At 37.1% G+C, this 22,333-nt stretch overlaps 1 protein-coding gene across 11 annotated transcripts in view; it reads left to right on the top strand.

Annotated features, from left to right (window-relative positions):
* lrch3 (leucine-rich repeats and calponin homology (CH) domain containing 3) overlaps positions 1-22,333 on the top strand; it is a 108,174-nt gene that overhangs the window by 62,383 nt on the left and 23,458 nt on the right. For 7 of the 11 annotated variants that reach the window (XM_069897178.1, XM_069897183.1, XM_069897182.1 and 4 more), the window contains exons 7-14: positions 3,112-3,205; positions 4,310-4,430; positions 7,707-7,855; positions 9,542-9,618; positions 11,636-11,690; positions 14,474-14,632; positions 16,011-16,067; positions 16,762-16,821. In XM_069897178.1, coding sequence (XP_069753279.1) covers positions 3,112-3,205; positions 4,310-4,430; positions 7,707-7,855; positions 9,542-9,618; positions 11,636-11,690; positions 14,474-14,632; positions 16,011-16,067; positions 16,762-16,821 — 772 coding nt within the window. The remainder of the gene's footprint in view (positions 1-3,111; positions 3,206-4,309; positions 4,431-7,706; positions 7,856-9,541; positions 9,619-11,635; positions 11,691-14,473; positions 14,633-16,010; positions 16,068-16,761; positions 16,822-22,333) is intronic. The other 4 variants (XM_069897180.1, XM_069897176.1, XM_069897184.1 and 1 more) reach the window with 2 other exon arrangements.

The raw sequence follows: 22,333 nt of genomic DNA, 5'->3' as shown, positions 1-22,333 counted from the left end.
CTTTATTTTACCATAGACTTAGTGAATATCTACATGCACAGCTTTTTCTTGGCTAGTCCTGAGCCTCTCTCTCCACGATGCGAAAGTCCTATCCCGTGATGTCATCGGCCTGCTCGATGTCCCACCAATAGTGTTACACCACATTTATATAAGCTTAATTATACCCCTCTATTAGAAAATGTAGAAATGGAAAGATTCTGTCAATTACATTAATAAAAATGAAGGTAATCCCAAGATTATAGAATCTCTTTCAATTGCTCCCTTTTGTACTAACTAAAAATTTATTTAAATTATTACATAATTGTATAAGACAATTCCTATGGAATAACAAAGTACTAAGATTGGCACTGGAAAAGTTAACATGGAACTATAAATTGGGAGGACTTAGACATCCGGATTTTAAGAAGTATCATTGATCAGCACAAGCAAGATTTCGATCACCTTTCTTTGAAGAAAACAGACCCCCTTCGTGGATTCAAATGGGACTGAATTCAATAAAAGAAGAAACAATGAGGGACTTTATCTATAAGTGGAATGTTAAGTCAATAACAAAAAAAAACAGATAATCCTATATTAATTCACGTGATCAGAATATGGCAAAAAAATAAATGAATGTATCGGGGAGAGGAAAAAAAGCAGGTACATCACTGAGGATACCATTATGTAAAAATGAACTATTTCCTATGAATCTGGGTAACAAGGTATGACAAAGGATGTTGGTGATTGTTACATGCAAGGATCTCTTATGAACAATTAAGAAATAAGTATGGAGTAGTTAATGGGACATTCTTTTGCTTTCTCCAGTTAATATCGTTCTTAAGTGAAAGATGGGTACCAAACTTGACCCCACTTGATGAAATTAGTGAGATGGAATGAACAATTTGAGGAACACACCTAAATTTATATCTAAGATGTATTTTGCTCTCCAAAATGAAAGTGCAAAACCAGATTTACAGAGATCAAAAGAGAGATGGGAGTCAGATTTATGAGTTGCATTAATGGAAAGATGCTGGTCTGATTGGTGTTTAGATAGCATGACTTCAATTATAAATGCAAGATACAAATTAGTACAATACAATTTTCTACACCAATTAAACCTCATACCATAGAAATTACATAAATCAAAATCAGAAATATTGAAGATGTGTTTTAGATGTGGAATAGAAATAGGAATGTTTGTTCATGCTACGTGGTCTTGTGTGAAGGTGAGACCTTTCTGGTAGGATATTACTGAAATACTATCAGGGATAACAGGGATGGCCTTTGCAGACAACCGGGAGGTCTATCTTTTAAGCAACTTTATTGAAATAAGTAATAATCTAACTAAATTCCAAATTTCATTTGTTAAAATAGCTTTAGCTGTTGCTAAGAAATGTGTTTAGTTACTTGGAAATCTGAACAGTTGTATACCTGTTGGAAAAAAAATCACATGCAATCTAAAGAACAAATATGATGCATTTATTAAAAATATGACAACCATATTTGGACTATATAGGGGTCAAAAATAAATAATAAAAAGGTGCTACTATTATTTTTAAAATCTGACCTCCCAATGAAGACTTTCATTTTTTAAACCAAACTGTATGCCCTGACGATGTATGGATTTATACTGTGAAAGGTGAGAAGGAAGGGGTTGTTTAGTAAGAAATTTAGATATACAGATAGATAGATATTATTGAAAATGGAAAATTTTGATCTGTATATTTATGGGTAAAAGAAACAAAATTAAATATTCATAAATAATGCTTGTCTAGGTGGGTCATAGCAAAGAAAATCTGGGAGGAAACATATTCTGCGACTCCAGTTCAGCAACTTCTGCCAGATATGTTGAGCAGCTCTGCTCACAGTAGCTACAGCAAATCTAATCTTTGAAGTTATTTTAATATAAGTCATCACCTTTATTTATTGCTCATACCATGCTCACAAAGTAAAAGACGAGATAGCGTTTCTCCAGGGCCACAGAGCATATTTACATAAATATAAGTTAAGATAGAAGTTAAATACATAAAATATTAAATATTAAGATGTATATTGTAAGAGTCTCTGGTACCAAGGTACTCTGCGCACATATGTTCTGGGAATTCAGGAGTCAATGGCCTGGGGGGAAAAAACTGTTGCCCAGTCTGGACGTATGGACCTAGTGCTGCAGTACAGATGGCAGAAGGGTGAAGAGTTCATATGAGGGGTGTGCGGAGCCCTTCACAATGCTTATTGCCTTTCGCCTGCACCGCTGACTCGTCATTCATCAGCTCCACCACAGTCGTGTCGTCAGCGAACTTGATGATGTGGTTCAAGTTGTGTTTAGCTGCACAGTCATGTATCAGCAGAGTGAACAACAGTGGGCGAAGCATGATTTGCAGTGTCCATTATAGTTATAAAACCCAAGGTGCTGGAATCAATCATAAAGCAATAACATCTATTTCAGGAGAAGTGGTATCATAATGTTTCACAGTGTTTACTTGATCAGTATTCACAAAATTTAAAGCAGCAAATTTAGAGGTGGGGAGGAAAAAAACGGCAGCTATGAATTGCCTAACTGAAAGACGAGATGGTGTTTTCGAGCTTCTGTTCCGCATCTTTAGAATGCTTCAGAAGTAAAGATCAGAATTAGAATGAAACAAAGAATTAAAGAAGTGGGCACCAGTGGAGCAGATCAAATGATTCTGTCTATGAAATCAATCGTTTGATCAACATTGGTTTACTACTCTGAGCTTAGTGAATAGAGTATTGCCCCAACTTGATCTGCCACTTCCTCAGTTGATCTTTTCTTTACAGTTCCTAAACTTATTTTTTTAATCTTTGACGTTAACCAGCACTATTGCATGTCTATTGTAATACAGATTGATGGTATTAGAAACCAAGCCATGACACTTGTGGATGACACCTACTGACAAATTCAACATTAGGCTCCCATTAGCTGAATCTGATTACCAAGAATGTTATTTCTTGGTTTAGAACACAAGCAAATTAACTGCTTACCAAAAATAACAATGAATATATAAAGTTTTAGCCAGTAATGAAAAAAGTAATTGAACCTGAGATTTTGTAGGCATTCTTACCCAATGTTCTTCAGTTAGATTTTCCTGTGATGGATTGTTATTCTTTTCACAGTCAAGAAGAGTATTTCTCCAGTCGACCATATGGAGCACTGGACTCTGGCTTCAACAGTGTTGATAGTGGAGATAAGAGGTGGTCAGGGAATGAGGTATGTACCTCTATGCTTTTATAAAGTAGATTTTGATTAACATTTTGTTAGTGTTTCAGAGCTTTTCATGAATATTCAGTACAATCAGCTAAAATTTGAATCCTTCCAAATTTTAATTCTATGCAATGTCATTCATTAAAAATTTCCATTCTCACTTCTTTCATTTTTTCCAAGCAAAATACCTCTTGTACTTACTACGCTAGTTAGATTTCTCCTTGTATTTAATGATTGGATTACAGTAGAAGTATGTTGTAATTCAGTGAACAACATGGGCTTTAGAAGTCTGTTTTCACAAACTGTTACTACTAATTATACTTTTCTGTTGATGAGATTATCAGTCTCTGTACTATATATTTTTAATATTTTGTCTCGGAAACTCTGCCCCTACTGAGTTTACCAGTGCATCTATTGTATTTGTCAAGAGGACAGTATATAGATATGCTGGTGTATAAGACGAGCCAACTTAAAAAACTTCACTTCACCATGACAGTGAAGTCTCAACGCCACTGCTGGGTCCGACACAATCTTGCATGTCCTGTTAATTATCAGTGAAGTCACAGCACTCCCCTGCGGGGTCCATCCGCCCATTCCTATGCTGTCAGCTTTAAACAACCTGTAACAGGAGCTGACGGTGGTTTATTTTAAAATATGCTAATAAAATTTGTATCTTTACGGGGTAATTTGGTATCAAAATACCGTATTGTGATTTGCTTTTAACAGCAATCATTGGTCAGCAGCAAGTGACAGATTTGGGGGTTATCTTCCACAAAATTCACATTTTAGGTTGAAATTCCAGGGGTCGTCCCCTACAAAGTCAGCCTATACGTCAGCTTATGAAGTACATTTGAACCTGAATTTACAGATGTGAATCAGTCCTTGAACAACAAAATTGGCAAAATATCATCCAATTATGAAATACTGTATTTAGAATATTCATATCCTTTGTATCATGCATTTCATTTGATACTTGGTAGACATATCTCAACACATTTTTTGTTGAAATGCTGTGCTGTATATCAGTTGATGTTTTACAGTATCTTTGCAACAACATCTGGTGTTAGATTACATTTTGGTTGCATTTTAAAAAAGAAATTCTTCTGATAGCCGGCAGACGAGTTCACTGATCTTCCGCAACGAATGGTCGAAATTGCAAAGGAGCAGCGGCAGCGGAGGGAAAGTCAGCATCACGAATCTCGAGTTACATCGCTCATACCAAATGGCATAGGTAATGTAGATCCAAAATACAACTTCAACAATTGAATACAATAATCCTTTATCCGGACACCTAAAATCCGGAAAGCTCCGAAATCCGGCAGGTGGGGGGAGAGACGGCAGCGTGAGTCAGGCGGGTGAGGGGAAGACACGGCAGCGCAAGATGGGCAGGTGAATGGGAGAGACCGACAGCGTGAGTCGGGTGGGTGAGGGGGAGAGACCGGCAGCGTGAGTCGGGCAGGCAAGGGGGAGAGACCGGCAGCACGTGTCGGTCAGGCGAGGGGAAGAGACTGGCAGCGCGAGTTGGGCGTGTGGGAGAGACCAGCAGCACAAGTCGGGCAGGCGATGGGGGGGGGGGGTGGGAGATGGCAGCGCAACTGGAACAGGGTGGGGTGGATACAGCAGCACAAATCGAGTGAGCTTAAATCTGGCTTTCCAAAATCCAGAAAAATCCGAAATTTGGAAAACACTGTCCCCCAAGGGTTCCGGATAAAGGATTGTGTACCTGTACAATCAAAATTATGAAATATACTGGTTGTTAACAATTTCTTCATTCATAACTATGACTTTGTGCCACAACATCAGTCCTCAATTGTGTTAGGTGTAATTTAATCTACAAGTATTTACTATGGACTACTGATATAAGAAAATATTTAATAAATATGAAAATTTGTAGTCATTCATTTTTTCCAGGGTGCAGTTGACATGACATAAACTATATAAAACTGCAGTTATTTGAATAAGCTTCTATGATCCAGCATGCTTTCATTTGAAAGAAGAAACTTGTCCCCTTAAACCAGTCTTATTTTGAATAATGTAAATATGTATACAAATACTGTTAATTTTGTGTTTTAACAAAGAAACATTCTCCAATAAAAATTCCAGTTCTCTGCCACCATATAATTGTGTGAAAGATTTAGCTCAGAAGTTTGATTAAGCATTTTTTTCCACATTTAAATATCTTCCTATTCTCAGATACCACTTCCATTGAAGAAAATTGTCAGGCTCTTACTATTTTTTGCACAGTTTTGATCAGAGTTCTTTGACTTAAAATATTAATGTTGATCCTCTCTCCACAAATGCTGTCAGATCTGCTAATTCTGCATTATTTTTGTTTCTCATCCATGCTTGCTGATTTTGAGGATTTGTGTGGAATATCTCACTCACTAATTTGAAGGGGAATCTAAGCACAAGAGGCTATCATAGAGTTATAAAGTTATCGAGCATAGAAGCAGGCCTTTCACCCAACTTATCCTTTCTTAAGCTTATCCCAATTGCATGCATTACATAGCCTTACATAAAGCTGTATAGCACAGGGACAGAGCTTTTGTACCGAACATGTCCAGATCAAACTAAACCTCTGCTACTTGCACTTGATACATATTCCTCCATCCCCTTCATATTTATGTGGCTCTTTTATGTTGTTATTGTATCTGCTTTTAGCACTACCCCTCACAGCCCATTGCACGCACTCTGAGTAAAATATTTCTCCCACACATCTCCTTTAAACTTCCACCCCTTCAACTTCAAAGCATGTCCTCTAGTGTATGACATGACCACCCTAGAGAAAAGATCCTGACTATCCACCCTGTCTATGCATTTCATGATTCTATACATTTCATTCAGGTTTTCCCTCATCGTTTCATGTTCCACAGAAAACAACAAGTTTGTCCAATCTCTCCTTATAACTTATACCATCTAAACCAGGTATCATCCTGGTAAATGTCTTTTGTCCCCTTTTCAAAGCCTCTATGATGACCAGAACTGTGCAAGGCATTCCAAATGCAGTCTAAATATAGTTTCAAAAAATGCAGATGACTTAATTGTGTCGCCCAGTGTAACCTATTAGACCATATGCCTTCCTTACCTATGAACTTACATGGCCACTGTCAATGAGCTGTGGACCTGATCCCCAAATCTCTCTGCACATCAAAGCTTTAAAGAACCCTGCAGTTAACTATACTTTCTGGTTACATTTGACCTTCCAAAATACAACACTAGATTGAACTCCAGTTGTCACTTATCTGCCCATATCTGTAACTGATCCTGCACTGATCCCTTCAGCAGGTAGGACAATTTTCATGCTGACTGATAGTCTTAAAATGTTATTTTGTTAATTATTCCAATAAATCCATTCTAAATATTGCAGTTTAGGCTCAAGCCTGTTGTACTAATAGGATCATTCTCTACTTTATATTTGCTTGTGTTCGTTACTGAACAATCCCACCAACCTCCTCTCTCCACATAACCATGGAATTTTTTTTTGCAAATATTTTGTGATCCTTTAAAAGCTGTTGGTATCGCTGCACTGACCACACCCAACAGCAAACATTTCCTTAATAACTGTGTATGGGAAGGAATCACTCCCAATTTCATTCTCCACTGTCATTGGTAACTCCCAATTGCATATCCTCATCACCTCATGAAAATAGACATTTTGTAACTCTGTTTAATTTAAATAAGCTTTGAATCTTATTCTGGGAGGAATGAGACCCAAGTCTGTTCTTCCAGCTGTAATTTTTCATCAGTACAGTGTTCACTAATGTAAGGATGGCACACTTGAGAAATGCTAAGTGCTCAATTAAATGCCCACATGCTTGGTTTTCAACCTAACAGGAATGATGTTGTGAACCAGGTGATTTCTCTCTCAGATACTGTCAAAGTGTTCACTTCAGCCAGTTGCCCAAGTAAATCTTTGCAGGTAGCATCTTTCTGGAATGCTTTGCCTGAAGGAATCTCATTGTGAACAAAAATTTTAAATACATGTTAAGGAGAATCTGATTTTAGGTGAAGTGGGCAAGTCCACAACACATTTTTTTTTAATCCAGACTTTTAGCAAATTGGTTAAACTTTTAACTTTTATTCTAGGCTTAGGTAAACTAGTTAGGTTAGTGATAGATAAAATTAAATTCAAACATTAAGTTGTTGTGGCAACTGACTTTGGTATCAATACAAGCAGTTGGTTTTTTGCATTTTTGGCTGATGTAAATGGTGCCAGTTTGAGAACCTATGACAAGCCATCACAATTGATGGCTTGCATATCTTTTATAATGTAGTGTGGAAAAACTACACTGTGTTCTAATTGTATAATTGTCTTCCATCACCTTCTTTGTTCTTCTCATTTGTCCCTAAATAGCAGTAGACTTTGTAATGCCACACACGATTTCTTCAATTTATCATGAAAGTATTGTAGAATAGAAAAGAATAATGTTGTTGTCACAGAGTATGTTTTGTGGGGTAAATCATTTTTAAACAATAGCGGGTTAAAAATATTATATTTTTCTTTCAGTTGAACATGATTTAGAACAGATTGATTACATTGATAGCTGTGCGACAGAGGAAGAAGAGGAGGAAATGCGATTATCAAAGCGTCCTGATTCCACTAGCCTCAGCTCACAGTTTATGGCATATATTGAAAAGAGACGTATTAACCATGAGGTAACTGTCTTTAGTTTTTCAAACAGTGGGGACTTACTTTGGCTTGGCTTCGCGGACGAAGATTTATGGAGGGGGTAAAAAGTCCACGTGTGGCTGACCAGTCCGATGCGGGACAGGCAGACACGATTGCAGCGGTTGCAAGGGAAAATTGGTTGGTTGGGGTTGGGTGTTGGGTTTTTCCTCCTTTGCCTTTTGTCAGTGAGGTGGGCTCTGCGGTCTTCTTCAAAGGAGGCTGCTGCCCGCCAAACTGTGAGGCGCCAAGATGCACGGTTTGAGGCGTTATCAGCCCACTGGCGGTGGTCAATGTGGCAGGCACCAAGAGATTTCTTTAGGCAGTCCTTGTACCTTTTCTTTGGTGCACCTCTGTCACGGTGGCCAGTGGAGAGCTCGCCATATAATACGATCTTGGGAAGGCAATGGTCCTCCATTCTGGAGACGTGACCCATCCAGCGCAGCTGGATCTTCAGCAGCGTGGACTCGATGCTGTCGACCTCTGCCATCTCGAGTACCTCGACGTTAGGGGTGTGAGCGCTCCAATGGATGTTGAGGATGGAGCGGAGACAACGCTGGTGGAAGCGTTCTAGGAGCCGTAGGTGGTGCCGGTAGAGGACCCATGATTCGGAGCCGAACAGGAGTGTGGGTATGACAACGGCTCTGTATACGCTTATCTTTGTGAGGTTTTTCAGTTGGTTGTTTTTCCAGACTCTTTTGTGTAGTCTTCCAAAGGCGCTATTTGCCTTGGCGAGTCTGTTGTCTATCTCATTGTCGATCCTTGCATCTGATGAAATGGTGCAGCCGAGATAGGTAAACTGGTTGACCGTTTTGAGTTTTGTGTGCCCGATGGAGATGTGGGGGGGCTGGTAGTCATGGTGGGGAGCTGGCTGATGGAGGACCTCAGTTTTCTTCAGGCTGACTTCCAGGCCAAACATTTTGGCAGTTTCCGCAAAGCAGGACGTCAAGCGCTGAAGAGCTGGCTCTGAATGGGCAACTAAAGCGGCATCATCTGCAAAGAGTAGTTCACGGACAAGTTTCTCTTGTGTCTTTGTGCTCCAAGAAAAGTGCAGAGAACAAAACAAAGGACTCTACATCACCTTTGTTGACCTCACCAAAGCCTTCGACACCGTGAGCAGGAAAGGGCTTTGGCAAATACTAGAGCGCATCGGATGTCCCCCAAAGTTCCTCAACATGATTATCCAACTGCACGAAAACCAACAAGGTCGGGTCAGATACAGCAATGAGCTCTCTGAACCCTTCTCCATTAACAATGGCGTGAAGCAAGGCTGTGTTCTCGCACCAACCCTCTTTTCAATCTTCTTCAGCATGATGCTGAACCAAGCCATGAAAGACCCCAACAATGAAGACGCTGTTTACATCCGGTACCGCACGGATGGCAGTCTCTTCAATCTGAGGCGCCTGCAAGCTCACACCAAGACACAAACAGTGGGGATGTTTACTTGTAAATGGCATATAATTTTTTTAAAAAGTGGTTTTCAGAGGAGATTATAGTTATCAGTGCAATAATCTCTTGCATGTTATTTTATTCTTTTGATGTTTCTTGCATGAGTAAGATTTATGGGCAAAGATGAGAACTGTCATTGGCTATATATTCTTTTTCACAAGATTATTATTAATTATTTCCACCATGCTTTGTATAAGTAATGCCTATGGGGCATTTTTCTTTTGAAGGGCTCACCAGTGAAATCGAAGCTTATTGGAGATCCACAAAGAACAGAGAATGGGAAGGGCTGGTTACAACAGAATAGGTAATACCTCAGCTTTGACTTACTGCATTTGCATGAAACAATGAACATGATTTACACAATTCAAAATTACAAATTCTTTAATAACCAGAGCAACTGAAAATGATTTCAGTGGTCACAGTGTCTCAATTTTTATAATTATAAATCCCGATGTGGATTGCTGTTAGCTTATGTTGACCTTTTGGTAAATAAAATAGTGAATGTTGGACATTTGGAAGATGATGGCAGGTATTTTGTCATGCACTTTTAAGTGGAAACCAAGAAACTTGAAACTTAACTAATCTCCAGCTCTTTGGAGGTAAGTAGCTAAGTGGGCATGGAGAATTAAAGGAGGCCACCACATTTTATGTTGTTGGTTCTTTTGTGATTCCTTTTCCAGCTGTGCCTCACACCTTACTAAACTGGTTTTACCACTTTGAATTCCCAGGGTGTGCAGAGTAGGTGTATTTGCAAATCTATTTGATGATTTCAATTTAAAAAAATGTAAGTAGTGGCCTGCAATGCAGGATAGGAATGCAATACTAGCAACCCTTGCACTATGGCCATTTGGGTTACAGAAATTTGCCCTTACATAATTTACAAATCACTACCTTAAAATTTGAGATGCAGCATTTATTGATCACTCTCTAAGAGTTTGTGGTGTGATTAAAAGCAAATAAAACAAAACTTTTTTCAACTTTTATTTCTTGACATGTGCAGATGACACAGTTCCATGTGAGGAAAAGTCTAGATGCAGCCAGTTTGTAGTTTTCTAGAACTCTCTCTTCCCCACCCTGACAATGCAAAGACCACCTGTATAGATTTCTATAGGGAGATTTGCAGTATGTCCATGAAGAGAGAATAAATGGTACAACAAATAAATGGAAAATATGCCCTGTCGAGTTACTTATTCACTTTTTGTCATTTAATTCTCAATTTAACAATGACAAAAGGCTGTCACAGAAGAAGAAAAACACATTTTATTTTAATGTTAATTGTTTTTAATGATGAAATCTGTAAATTAATCCACAAAATTGTGGTTTACTTGTGGGATTTCTCGCGTTGATGCTATACGATCTTTTATGTAGTTTTCTGACAACATGAAGTAGTGATACAGAAGATTTTTAGCAATGAAGTTATCCCACTTCATTGGATTTTATGCTGTGACTGGATGTGCAAGAATGTTCAAATTTGGCCTTTTACATTGTAGAATTGGGCTTCCTGTGTGATATTAAGTCACAGTAAGCATTTTAACGTTTCAGAAATGAACCCCTTGAGTCCAGGAGACCTGAATATTTGCAATTCTAGCTTGATGGTGAATGACTACAGACATTAAAAGATCAATGGGTTCAGATTTATTAGTTAAAAGCAGTTGGTTTTAAAAGGAAATATAGTTTAAGTTGTGGATTCTAAATTCTGTAGTGCAAGCATTGTATAGAACAGAATTTAGTCTTTTTTTTTTCTCTCATGGAAGTTGGGAAACAGCATTAATTTTCAATCTCCAGTAGTTTGTCCATGTGATATTTTGCATGCAATTTAACTATCTCTTGTGAAGTTCACATGTGCAACAAGTCTAAACCTAATATTGTTATAGTTTTCCCAGAGAGCAATGGATTGTTTTCAGTACTTGATAACTATAGTTGGCTGCTTCCAAGGCAGAGAATAACTGCTATCTAAAAACTGGCAAGGAATTTCCTCAATAGGAAATGGAAAATGCCACCCTCACAGGTGATGGATTTACTTTTCTATGTTGACCAGAAAATGGTTGACAAATATTTGGATGTTGTTTATTTGAGAGACTGAAAGCACCACCATAACAGCCTACTCTAAAACAATTTAATAATTTAAAGTTTCTTTTCATTTCTAAACAGGTGAATTAGCCTCATTTGTCTGGTTTAATTATCTTAATTTGAGTTTTAAATGTTAGTGCTAATATAAACTTAAGTATTTTACTTAAATTGTCACTTGACAAAAATATGCTTAGACATTACTGTTGAAGGTGAACTTGCACTGTTTCACTTCCCACTTTTTGTCTATCCAGTGAAATTTCAGAAGCTGGCGTGCTCTCAAAAGCTCCATCTGCTGGTCAATATGTGGTAATTATGCCATTGATTATATCTATTCATGCTTTTAAATTTTATATATCATCCTGCCAATTGTGAGCTTTTTAAATACTAATTGAAATTCAATTTTTGTACTTGTCTGCAAAAACTTACATCTACAGCTGTGCTGAGGCAAGATTAAAATGTCAAAATAAAGTTAAATTTTGCCCATTATCTCAATATGCCATTGCAACCACAAGCCCATCACTCATAATGATCCTGAACCCAAACTTGTATGGCCCAAATAGAGAGTATGTTCCTTGCTGGCCCAAATCTTCCTGAACAAAGCTTTGCCCTGAAAAGCTCCTTTTGCTCATACCTCATTGAAGGGTTCAAGTCCGAAAGGTGGGTTATGTTTCTTTATCTTTGCTATATAAAGTACATTGTTTGACCTAATCTAATTTCTTCAGTGTTGTGTTTTCATTTCAATCACAGTGTCTGCAGACTTCCGTGTTTTATTCCTCAAGCTCCTTTGACAATTGGTGTATGAAACTATTTAGGAAGGATCAAAAATTACATCAAATTATTTTTAAACCAATGAGAAAATGGAAAGAAAAATCAGAATTTAGCAAAGAAAGCAATAAAATTGATAAGCAAAGGAAGTGCAGAATAGAAAAGTAATATGAAAAGAAACAACAATATAGACCCAAAAATATTGTTGAAACAAAAGGTTAATATGAATCCAAAACAGGGGTGGGGTTGTTATTTTGGTGAAGAAGGAAATGGCAGAGATACTAAACAGATATTTTATGTCCATCTCTGCAGAAGATGACAGAAGGAACCTCCCACAAATTGTGAAGAACTCCAGGTTATGTGTAAATAACGAGCTCCAAGAATTTAGTATTTGTTTTTAAAATTTGGTCTTGGAGATATTCATGGCACTGAAAAATGTTAAGTTCTTAGATCTGATTGCCTGTATCTCAGGGTTTTGAAAGAGATGGCAGTGGAGATAGTGAGTACACTGCTTGCTGTTTTCCAAATTTACATGAAATCCAGAACTGTTCTCATAATTTGGAAGATGCAAAGATAACCCTACTATTTGAAAAGGGGAGAGAAAATGGGGATTTGTTAATGAAAATGCTGGAATCTATTATTAAGGAAGTGCTAATAGGGCACTTAGAGAATAGCAGAGGATTTCCCAGAAGAGTGATGGATTTATGAAAGGAAATAATGTTTTGCAAATACATTAACTTTTTGAGATTGAAACTAACAAAATAGATATGGGCATGTCAGAAGTTATTAAACAAAATGGAACACAGTTTTGGGAATTATATATTGACTTGGATTGAGGATTTGTTAATAGAGAGTAGGAATGAACAAGCCATGATTGTTTTGGAAATCTAAGTCCAGTGGGGTGCTGTAAGAATTAGTGTTGGGGTCCCCATTGCTCATATTTGATATTAGCGATGTATTTATGGTGATCAAATGTAATATATCTAAGTTTTCTGATGAAAATAACTGTGTGGTAATATGGTGTACATTCAAATAAATTTCTAATAGGGCAAATTGAATATAAAACTGATGGAATATGTGGGAAAAATTTGAGGTTATTCACTTTGGTGAAAACATTGAGAGGAAGGTGTTTCTTATTCAGAGAGACATGGGTGTCCTCCTACAAGAATAGCTGAAGGCTAACATGCTGAACTGCAAATAGTTAGGAAGGCAAATAATAGATTTGACTTCATTCAAAGACTATTGAGTCTATGGGTAGAGATTTATTGCTTCAACTATTTCAGGACATGATGAAATCACATCTCAAATGCATTGTGTAGCCCTGATCACCCAATGTAAAGAAAGATATATTTGGGATAGAGTCAGAACATTGAATATTCACCAGATTATGGAGGATTTGTCTTCGGGGGATAGATTGGTTAAGAAAGATGAGCTAATGCTCTCAAGTTTAGAAAATTAAGAATGGACCAAATGAAACGTACAGAATTCCTACAGGGCTCAATAGCTTAGATTTCTAAAACCAAGATGGTTACAGTTTCAAAATAAGCAGCCAGTCATTCAAAATTAGATGAAAAGAATTTTCTTCAGAGTAGTGAATTTTTGGGATTGCTAACCTTAAAAAAAAAACTGAGTATGTTCCACATAGCAATGGGAAAATATTGAGGATCTAAGGATACAAGGATAGTGCAAGAAAGAAATGTGAGGTAAAAAGTCAACCATGATCTTGCTGAATAATGAACAAATGTGTAGTGTCAAATGGCTCATTCCTGTCTTTCTTAAGTACTTGTGACTCCTGCACCATTTAAATGCTGGGATTTACCAGTAAGATGAAGTTATGTACCAGAGCATTCCACTTGGAACCACTAGCATTTGCCAATAAAATCTGTGCCTTTCATTCTATCAGTGGAGTGCATGTGAAATTTGAGCAGTTTCATAAATGTAATTGTTCAGTTTTGTGTCCTTTCTTGACTCGGTTTTACTTTTTACCTTGATATGCTTTTCTTTCCTTGCTAGTTGCAGAGCAACACTGGCAGACCACAGAGCAAATTGTATTGTGGACATTAGAGTTAAGGAACCCAAAGAAAGACAAAACTAACTTTTAGAATACAAAGAAAACATCATTGAAAATATAATGGTGTTGCAAGGTTCTTTAACATTTTAAACCTAAACTTTCAAAGTTACCTTTTATAGAATAAGTATAATGGCTTGACTGTAAATTATTTTTTCATTTAGTGACTGAAGCTTAATATTATTGAAGGAATTTTTCATTCAAAGATCATATTTGGATAAACAGGTAAAAATGGCTTCAATTTTGTCATTGCTAGACTTCACATGTTGGATGCACAGATTTGGAATTGCAGAGAAAGCGTGAGCAACTGCTGGTTGAACGGACGCGAAGAGAGGCACAAATTGTAGCTGAACAATATGAGGAGCGAATCCGAACTAAAGAATTACAGAAAGAAGCAATCCTTGACTTTGTAAGAGTAAGTATTAACACTTTAACAATATGATGGCAAATACAATGGTAATTTTCCAGTTATAGTCCAGAATATACTAATCTTGTAACTTTATTGAAGGTATACGCTACTTGAGTTTCCTTCCATATTTTGGCCCTTTCCTCATTTTTCCACTTTTTGAATCTCAGCAATTTAAATAGCAGTGAGGACTAAATGTAGTGAATTTCTAGCCCTTGTTTCACTATTCCTCAAAGGTGGTCAAAACCTCAGATTTAATGGATTCCATCCTTAAATACTCATCAGAAGTTCTCTGAAACTTTACTTTTCTGAATTTAGATTAAGTTGCATTAGTCAAAGGAAGGCGTGGGATTTGAAATTAATTTTATTTCCCATTCATAACAATTTCACCTCTAAGATTTTTGAGATGGAAGAGTGGGATTTTTATGCCACCATATATCCAATGATTTGTAAAACTTAACTGAAACCTAAACATGCATCTTCCTTGAGAAGTTCATTAAAAGTGGATTCATTCAGGAGTAATTATCAATGTATACCAATTATAGCTCTTACAGATATAATCAATCAAATTAACAAATAAAATCATTTTATTATCTGGATTTATTTTGCAAAGTTAAATGAAATTGCAGTACATTATAGATTAGTCTCAGCAGTGGATTTCAAAACATAGGGATTAGTGGGAATGAGAGAGTCTGATGTATTTGCATTTTGAGTGCTTGATTGAGTAGGCATTGTCCTTCAGGAATGTGGGTCCAAATGGGGCACCATTACTTTGGCCATCTACAGATAAATCAAATGTAGGAATCAGTCAGCTATGTTTGTATGACTGTTAGTTAATTCTAACAACTTTGAGAAATGTGAAAACTTAAGTGTTCATTGTGTACAATTGAAAGTTCTATTGGTGCCTTCCCATCAGAACACTTTGTTCTTAAAGTTACATTTTTTAAACTTAATTAATTGCAAACTGCTCAATATTAAACAAAATTCCCAGATATTAATGCCATTTTAAGATGTTCATATGAAGTATGTATTAGGCTCTTTTTACTATTTACTTGTATTTACATTCTTGGCTGTGCACTTGGTGTGACAGATTTAAATTTGGCCCATCATTTGATCTTTTCAGATAAAGTTGGGGTACATTTGTTGAAGATAATTCAGCCTGTCACACCAGTTGTTAAAATTAACATGTTCTCATGGGTCACACTGTTTTAGGGTGTAAATGAAAGATGGAATGACTACTGTTAGTGGCTACTGTCTTTCCCAGTGTTCTTCTACATTTGTACCAAAAAAAAGCAGTATTAAATGTGTGATTTTCTGAGCTACCATTTAACCATATGCTTTAGGAATGTGGCTAAAGTCATAGTGTTTATGCTCTATCTCCCTGCAGAAAAAGAGTGGCCAGAGCCCTCAGAAACAGACTCCTTCAGACAGCGATCACAATTATGTAAGTCTCTGTGCAGGTATAGAGAGAGTGACTGCTGACATCTGTCACGGTTTTCCAAAAGACAGATATAGTTTAACAAAACATCTCAGTTCAGACTTCAAATTTATTTTAAAAGGCAGGAAAAAAAATTGTGATCTTCATGTAAACTAAGTCCTCTGCAACAATTTACTCCTCTGAAGTTCTTAATTTTTATTGATCATTTTGAGGCTTGCTTTGATATCTTGATGAACAGTTTCTACCTGAAACATCACCAATTCCTTCCTTCCCCTCACCTCCCCCATTAATGCTGCTCAACCCACTAAGATCCTCCACTTGATTGTTTTTCACTCTGGATTCCAACATCTGCAGTCTCTAGCATTTCCATGCTTTGGTATCTACTCAAACCTCCCTTCAGAAATTAATTTGGATGACTTGATAAATAAAATTTTCCTGTTGTAAGTTTGATCCTATAATAATAGCTCTTCAATAACATGACTGTTTTAGCCTAGTTTTCTGTTTTTCTAGTTTTTAGTTTTCTGCAATTGATTGAATTCACAGTATTGACGGAATCAATAACTGTTAATTCAATGCACGGTGTTTGTATTATTTTGAGTGGGTTTAACTTTTTTAATGCTTGACCCTACCCTTGACTGTTAAGAACATTTGTTGTGTGTTATTACATTTATTCATATCTCTCCCCCTTACCCTTCCCCAGCTCCCCAAACATTTCCCCATCAGACGGTCTCAGCATACAGATGATAGCGCCTTATTAGTGGTAAGAGTGTATCTGCATGGATTATACAGAAATGTAGAATATGAAAATGGCATGTCATGCTATCTTCTAGCTAGTTTGACTGAATAGCACAACCCACAAAAAATCCTTGCTGCCATCATTGGTGCACATTATGGCACACAGTATATGTAAACAAGATTTCTCTCTCAATGAGAGAGAACTCGTACATTTCAAGTGCTAAATAAAGTACATTGAAGAATAACTTTAAAGATAGGCAAGACAAAGAAATTTTTAAAAAGCTGGTTATCTTACATTTAAATTTAGCATATAAAAAACAGACTTAAATCAGACCCTTGATTGGAAGATAAATTGTGGTAACTAGATTGCAATTTAAGTTCTATACTACAGACAATGGGAAGCTGAGTGTAACACTGCATTTTACCCCTATGATTCTCTCTTGACTTTTGGCTCCTTAGTGTTCTAAGATCATATGAGCATCCCCTCACCCAACAGTGTGTAATTAGTCTGCTATTTGTATCGCCTCATTTGGTTTCTCATGGGTACAGGTCCTGAGAATACAAGACCCTCAATTTGCAGCTTTTTCAGAGAATAAATGAAGTGAGTGAATTGTTCTGGCCACTATGAACAGGGTACCATGATGCACACTTAACATCTCTAGTGACATTTTGCCTAGGAGTACTGAATGTTGGTACTGTGTAGGAATCGTTTTCAATCTCACATCTGCCACTTTATAAATATGATGCTGGAGATCATGGATAATATTTTAAATGGAACCAAAAAACATTAAAAATTTAAATAAAATGTAAATTTAAATTTTAAATTTAGACATACAGCATGGTAACAGGCCATTTCAGCCCACAAGTCCATGCCACCCAATTTATACCCAATTAACCTACACCCCTGGCATGTTTTAAATAGTGAGAAGAAGCCAGAGCCCCCAGCGAAAACCCATGCAGACACAAGGAGAACGTACAAACTCCTTACAGACAGCATGGAATTTGAACCCTGGTCCTGATCGCTGGCACTGTAAAGGTGTTGCACTAACTGCTACGCCTACCATGCCACCCGTAGATGCACGGTTTCACTGCTGTACTTTAAGAAACATGTTTTATTATGCTGATCTTTTCATGGAGTGGATTTGCTCATTTATAATCTTTAATAAGTTTCTTTATCGGAGACATTGTTAGCATAACTGAGGTTTTGGCTTTGGATTTGGAAGCCATAGTTAGCTCTTGATGCCTGACTCGTTTATTGATCTTTGAAAAGGGTTAACTATAAGAATGAAATCATCTATAGTGAAGGAACATTCCAAGTTGAAACCCATCCTTTGTTCATGGTATCACGATCACCAAAACAAAGGGGAAATGTACTGTATTGTGTTTACCTTGGATAATGATCTTAATTAGAAACATGTAGAATAGAAATTACAAGACTAAAAATTGTAAAGCAGAAAAATGCACTGCACAGACCGGAGACCTAAACGCCTTTGATCAAGACAATTAAGAGAAAGGTCTGGGTCAGAATTCCTGAATCAACAGGAAATTCAACAGAAAAGCAACTCTACTGGACAAAACCTTCAGATCCCCTCTCCAGAAGTATAGGTATCCTCATATCATCGATGATTTGATTACTTAATTCAATATAGCTTCTACCTTTGATTTAGACCAGAATTGCGTGTCTTTGAAGACTAAAACTTGTTTAATGAAAGATTTCTAGTTTATTGTTTGTGATTAAAAGGGTTAATAATGTATTCCTACTACTTGGGAAAAAATACATCTAATGTAAGTCTATTAACCACTTAACTGATAATCCACTTTGCATTTCAAAACCATCTGAGTGGACGAAGTGAGAACTTTGTAAATTCAGATATTTTCTGATCAGTACATATTCAATTCCAAGACTGATGTGGTTTGTGCTATTCTTATTAGCTTTGCATAGAAGAGATTTGTTCACAGTTACCTGATTCTATTTGAACCTTAAGTTAATACACTATAGTGAACTTGCGTGGACAGTGAGATTTGGAATTTTGTCATGTATGGAGTTGCATGTGCTCCACACCTGCGTGATATTTTATCTGCAATAATAACCAACGGACTGTCTATTGGTATAGTCGGGATGCTCAGAATTCATTGAGATGCCATGTTTATTTTGGTTTCAAAAAGATATGTAACTTATGCACTGTATATCAAAGTATATCAAAGTTTTTGGACTGCTATCTCATCTGAATGCTTGTTGTATATTGTTTATGTAGAAAGGCCAGCTTCAGATGAAATTATTTGTTCAATAGTTGTACCTTAGATCTTTTTGCAATAGAGTATTTCAATTTAAGTGTCTGAATGATTGAATTTCTTTTATTGGATTTTAAAAATTTTGTTTTAATCTCATTGTGATATTGCATATTTGTAAATTTTATTGATCTAAATTTCTCTTAATTCTACATCCTGCTTATATTTTCTTATTTTTTTTTTGTTTGCCATATTTTTATTTTATTGTGTGACCAATTTTTTATTTTGAAAGAATTTTTTGTAGGCTTGTTCATTTGCCTTCTTCATTGCTTGGCACTTTTAGTGAGATGTCATCTTTGTTTCATGTATTGGGCTTTCTGTCTACTGTACGACATTTTCAGCTTATAAATTATATAATCACAGTAAAAAAACAATCAAGGATATTATTACCAAAGACATTTCATAATGGATAATAACAGCAGTATTTTTTTTTTGGCGTGGTTCTTGCAATTAAAGTAATTTATATCCAGAATATCTCAAAAGATCATTTTCGAAGAAAAAAAAATTAAGGGGCTACATAGATAAAGACACTGAATGCCATTTACAAGAGTTGACATGGGCCTGATCCCTATGTAGGGAGGTGTTTGCTTTTATTTTATGATTTACACATTTGTAAAATACTGTATGCACTATTGGCAGGAAAATTATTGGCAGAAAGTGTAAATTATTTCTTATTCTAAAAGTGTTTCATTTTTCACACCCACACATATTAATCATCCATTTCCAGGTGGAACCCAGCCACATAGTCGTGCTATGCATTTCCATTGGTTTGGTTATATTTTAATGTTATCTTTAAGGGACTTGCATTTCAAAGTTGTGCTGCAAGAAAAAGTACAGGTGAAATTAAATAAAAATTCCCACATAAGACATAGGAGCAGGAATAGGCTAGACAGCCAAATGAGAATGCCAATTTAATCACAAATTGACCCATTTTCCCTCTCAGCCCCACTACCCAGGTTTCTACCCATAACCTTTGTTGCCCTGGCTAATCAAGAACCTATCAATCTCTGCCTTAAATATACCCAATGACCTGGCCTCCACAATTGCCTATGGCAACAAATTCCACAGATTTATCACTCTCTGGCTGAAGCATTCCAATCCATCTCTGTCCTAAGCTCTTCAGTCCTCTGCCCTCTTGTCCTAGATCCTCTCAAGTCAAGTCAACTTTATTTATCGTTCATACCATGCTCACACAGTATGACAAGATACCATTTCTCCAGGACCACAGAGCATATTTACATAGATATAAGTTAGGAAAGCAGTTAACATATTAAAATGTTAAAATATTAAGACATATATACTGAAAGTTCATAGCACACTGCATATCTATACTGGGAGTTCAGGAGCCTGATAGCTTGTGGGAGAAAGCTGTTTCCCACTCTGGCATAAGGGCGCGAGTGCTTTGGTACCTCCTTCCAAATGAAGAAGGGAAAGCAGTTTACAATGTTTATTGGTTTCCGCCTGCATCAAGTGTAGTAGACGTCCTCCATGCAAGGAAGCGGTTCCCCAATAGTCTTTTTCACTGACTTCACTATCCTTTGCAGGGTCTTGGTGGTACAGCTTCCAAACCAGGCAGTGATACAGTTGTATAGGATCCTCACCATGGGAAACAACCTTTTTACATCAACTCAAGTCCATGCCTTTCAACATTTGAAATGTTTCAATGAGATCCCCCCCTCCATTCTTCTAAATTCCAATGAATTCAAGCCAAGAACTGTTAAACACTCCTCATATGAAAATATTTCATTCCCTGAATCATGTTTATAAACATCCTTGATCCCTCTCCAACTTCAGAACATTTTTTCTTAAATGAGGAGCCCAGAACTACTCACGATGCTCCATGAAGTCTCACCAGACCCTTGTAAAGTCTCAACATCACATCCCTGCTCTTTGTTCTATTCCTCTTGAAATAAATGCAGAATTGCATTTGCCTTCTTCACCACTGTCTCAACATGGCAAGTTTACCTTCAGGCTCTCCTGCATGAAGCTTCCCAGATCCCTTAGCATCTGGGTATTTTCAATCTTCTCCCCATTTAGAAAATAGATTGCCCATTAATCTTTTCTACCAAAGGGCATAACCATGTACTTTCCGGCCTTGTATTTAATTTTCCACCTCTCTGCCCATTCTTCTAATCTAAATCCTTCTGTAGCCTCCCTGTTTCATCAGCGCTACCTGCTCCTCCACCTATCTTCATATCATCTGCAAGCCTGGCCACAAAACTATTCATTCCATAATCTAAAGTATTAATATACAACATCAAGAGAAGTGGCCCCAACACCAACCCCTTTGGAACATCACTAGCATCTGGCAGCCAACCAGATGGGATCCCTGTATTCTGATTCTCTGCTTCCTGCCAATCAGCCAAGGTTTTACTCATGTTTGAAAGTTTCCTGTTATAACTTGGGTCTTACCTTGTTAAGTAGCCTCATGTGTGGCACCTTGTCAAATGGCATCTGAAAACCCAAATGCACAATATCCACTGCATCTCCTTTATCTAGCCTGCTTGTCACTTGTAATATATTTTATTGCAAGGCAAGCAATTTGATTAATGCAAATCCTTGTTTGCTTCATTATTAGTTTGTAGGTACCTTCATTACTTTCTGTTACAATTTCTGGGTTACAAAAGAGTTCAGTTCATGAAAACTCCATAACCAGAATTTGAAAATGAACAGGATTGCAAAGCTCCATGTGCTGGAATCTTGATTTAAGAAAGAATTGCTGGAGGAACTTAACAGGTCAAATAATGGTCAATAAACGTTTTGTGTCGAAACCCTTCATAGAGATGAAGATAGAAAGGTAAAATACATTTGCAACGGGGAAAGAAGGTGGGTGAGGGGCACAGACGTGACAGGACAGGTGTGAGAGGTGGAGATGGGTAGAGGGAGAAAGATGATGTTTCAGATGTCTTGGAGGGAAAGCATCATCCTGGGAATAGATGCGATGGAGGCAGAAGAATTGTTTTAAAGGGATGACATCCTTACAAGGGACAGGATGGGAATAGATATAATCCAGACAGCTGTGAGAGTTCCTGGGAGACAGAAATATCAGAAACAATCCAGAAAAATTTATGGGCAGCTGGGTTGGCAGTGAATTTAATGAAATTGTCAACTTTTACATGGGTACAGAAGATAGCATCAATATAGTTGGGAAGTGATACCTGAATACGATTGAAACAGGGACTGTTCCATACACCTGACAAAAAGGAAAATGCCCATAGCTCAACCCTGAACCTGAGGATCACAACAAT

This window comes from Narcine bancroftii, chromosome 9 (assembly GCF_036971445.1).
Source record: "Narcine bancroftii isolate sNarBan1 chromosome 9, sNarBan1.hap1, whole genome shotgun sequence".
Lineage (NCBI taxonomy): Eukaryota > Metazoa > Chordata > Chondrichthyes > Torpediniformes > Narcinidae > Narcine > Narcine bancroftii.
Note: the sequence above shows the minus strand (reverse complement) of the source record. Positions and strands in the feature narration are given on the sequence as shown.